General features: G+C 37.5%; 1 protein-coding gene across 1 annotated transcript; it reads left to right on the forward strand.

Annotated features, from left to right (window-relative positions):
- The first annotated feature begins 1,414 nt into the window (after positions 1-1,414).
- LOC116101053 (olfactory receptor 5AN1-like) lies at positions 1,415-2,498 on the forward strand. Its single transcript, XM_031384748.1, has one exon. It carries the CDS (start codon positions 1,479-1,481, stop codon positions 2,415-2,417), a length of 939 nt encoding a protein of 312 aa, XP_031240608.1. The 5' UTR covers positions 1,415-1,478; the 3' UTR covers positions 2,418-2,498.
- The last annotated feature ends 692 nt before the right edge of the window (positions 2,499-3,190 follow it).

Consider the following 3,190-nt stretch of genomic DNA (forward strand, 5'->3'; position numbering starts at 1 on the left):
ATTTCTTTTCTGATCCAGTCTATTTGGAGTTCTGTAGGCTTCTTGTATGTTCATAGGCATCTCTTTCTTTAGGTTAGGGAAGTTTCAGAATTTTGATGGGATTGTATTTAATCTGTAGATTGCTTTTGGTAAGATGACCATTTCACTATGTTATTCTTATCTATGAGCATGGGAGATCTTTCTATATCTGATATCTTTCCCAATTCCTTTCTTCAGGGACTTGAAGCTCATACAGATCTTTCCCTTGTTTGGCTAGAGTTACACCAAGATATTTTATATTATTCATGGCTATTGTAGAGGGTGTTGCTTCATTAATCAGCCCTGATTAGCACTAGTATAAATGAGGGCTATTGGTTTATTTGAGTTAATTTTATACCCACCCACTTTGCTGAAGTTGTTTATTAACTCTAGAAGTTTTTTGGTAGAATTTTGTAAATTCTTATGTATACTATCATATTACTGGCAAATACCAATATTCTGACTTATTATTTTCCAATTTGTATCCCCTCCATCTCTTTTAGTCATCTTATTGCTCTGGCTAGAACTTCAAGTACTATATTGGATAGGAAGAGATTGGGGTGACTTGTCTTGTATTTTATTTTATGGGAATTGTTTCAAGTTTCTCTCCAACAGACCCTCTGTAAACATGGTCAAGCAAGATCAAAGAATAAGTTTTTTTTTCCAGCTGATTTCAATGTCCCTGGATTTTTTATCTGCCTGGATTCTAGTTCTGAATCTATAGCTGCCTGGGGCCATTGTGTCTCATTGTTGACTTGCTAAGGACATCTTGGTAACATTGGAGACCTGGCATTACTCTATCATGATATGGCTATCAGTCATGATTGTTAGCAATCAGTAACAGTAACAATCAAGATCTAATGTACCCAAGTGTGGGCTGAGTCTATGCATTAGTCACTGGTTCTAGCATCTCAGTAACGTTTCTGCTGTCCTCTTTTTAAGTAAGTGTTCAAGGCCATTGTGTTGAAGCCACTGGGATAGTTTAATATAGAGCAAGGAGCATCAGAACTAAAGTGCAAAATCACTAAAATCCTTCTGAGTGTCTGTTTACTAGAGGAAACATGCTCACAAAAGAGATAGACCATTTGGGATCAAGGCACTACTTGCTTCCTTCTTAAGTCTCTCATATGACCCTTCCCTAAGAAGACTAATTTAAATTTTACTAGGAACTTCATATTCTGCTCCACAAATGTATGAATTACAAATGTGACCAGTGTGATGCAGACTTGTGAGAATGTGTGGGTGTGTGTTTGGGTTTGTGTGTGTCCTTTTTTGTTTGTACATGTTTGTGTGTGTGTGATCACTTATTTCTTAAATACTTATTCTTAAATAAGTTGCCATTAAAGTTTAAAATGCTCATCATTATCTATCATTAAATATAATAATGATCCAGTGTCACTGGAGTCAGCAATGCATTTTCTTGTTTCCTTTCTGATTTTAGGAGAACAAGCACTGAAGAGATGATTGGAGGAAGAAATATTACCAAGATCACCCAGTTCATCCTTCTGGGATTCTCAGATTTCCCCAGAATTACAGTACTGCTTTTTGTCATATTTTTGATGATCTACATTATGACTGTGACCTGGAACTTGTCCCTTATTACTTTAATAAGAATGGATTCCCACCTTCACACACCCATGTATTTCTTCCTCAGTAATCTGTCCTTTATAGACCTTTGCTTTGTCACTTCCACAGCCCCCAAGATGCTTTCCAACTTCTTCCAGGAAAAGCAAACTATCAGCTTTGTGGGCTGCATAGTTCAATACTTTACCCTTTCCACTATGGGGCTGACTGAATGTTGCCTCATGACAGCCATGGCCTATGACAGGTATGCTGCCATTTGTAACCCTCTTCTCTATTCATCAATCATGTCACCCACACTATGTGCTCAGATGGTGATGGGAAGCTATACAGCAGGACTCACAGGTTCTGTGTCTCAGATATGTGCTTTGCTGCAGCTCTATTTCTGTGGACCTAATGTCATTAGGCATTTATTCTGTGACATATCCCAGCTGTTAAATCTATCCTGTAGTGATGCTTTCTTTGTGCAGGTCCTTCTTGCTATATTAACAATGTGTTTTGGAATAGCAAATGCCTTAGCTACCATGCTGTCCTATGGTTTTATTGTCCTCTCCATCTTAAAGATCACTTCAGCTAAAGGCAGGTCCAAGGCCTTCAACACCTGTGCTTCTCACCTGACAGCTGTTTCTCTCTTCTATAGTACTGGCATCTTTGTCTATTTGCGATCTAGCTCTGGTGGCTCCTCCAGCTTTGACAGATTTACATCTGTCTTCTACACTGTGGTGATTCCCATGTTGAATCCTTTGATATATAGTCTGAGGAACAGGGAAATCAAAGATGCCATGAAGAGGTTCCAGAAAAAGAAAATCTGCAGCTAAGGCTGCAGATAAGATTATTTCAACAAAATGCCATCTCAGATTTCCTGCTATCCACACTCACGTGTACATGAATGGAACACTACAAAATTCATAACACTTCAGATAACTATGTCTTTTAAACAGACTGTATGCCAACATGAATCAACAGTTGATTTGATATCGTTGAAATACATCAGTTTTAAGAACAGTAGGTTCATAATTTCCATGTTTCAAAATGGGCATGTGATCATTAATTATTCTGTCTATAGGTATTTGAGAAAAATCAAGTTGGGAAAGGTGTGGAAGCCTGAACCTGTTAAATTACTAGGGTAAGCCTCTACAAAAGATTCCTGATTGATTCTCATATCCAAGTCTTCTAACATTGTGCCATCAGTATTTTGATGTAGTGTAATAAAGTCTGGGCCATCATCATTAATTATTCTGTGATCCTGAGCAGGTGAGAATGATCATAAGGAAACTTGCTGTTTGAATGACACAAAGCCACACATTGGCTTTCTTGTGTCTTTTAGGATGACTAATCAGAAACAGTTTGATTTTGTCAAAGTAAATCACTTAATAAGTTTTAAGCCAAACACAAATGTGGAAGCTTGAATTGTGAAGAAAACTGGTGAGAAAGGCATAGTTTCTTCATTGCCATTTCCTTAGTCTGATAGTATGGTTTCTTATCTTATGTGTCAATAGCAATATATGAGATAGTGAAACCTGATCTCTATTACTTGTTTACATTCCAACCAGGAAGTTTGTCCTGGGTTGTTAGAGCTAATCAGAACACT

Source organism: Mastomys coucha, unplaced genomic scaffold (genome assembly GCF_008632895.1).
Source record: "Mastomys coucha isolate ucsf_1 unplaced genomic scaffold, UCSF_Mcou_1 pScaffold21, whole genome shotgun sequence".
Classification (NCBI taxonomy): domain Eukaryota; kingdom Metazoa; phylum Chordata; class Mammalia; order Rodentia; family Muridae; genus Mastomys; species Mastomys coucha.

What these genes read in the sequence shown, in the direction of transcription:
- LOC116101053 (XM_031384748.1), top strand. Translation starts at nt 1,479, where the DNA reads ATGATTGGAGGAAGAAATATTACCAAGATCACCCAGTTCATCCTTCTG.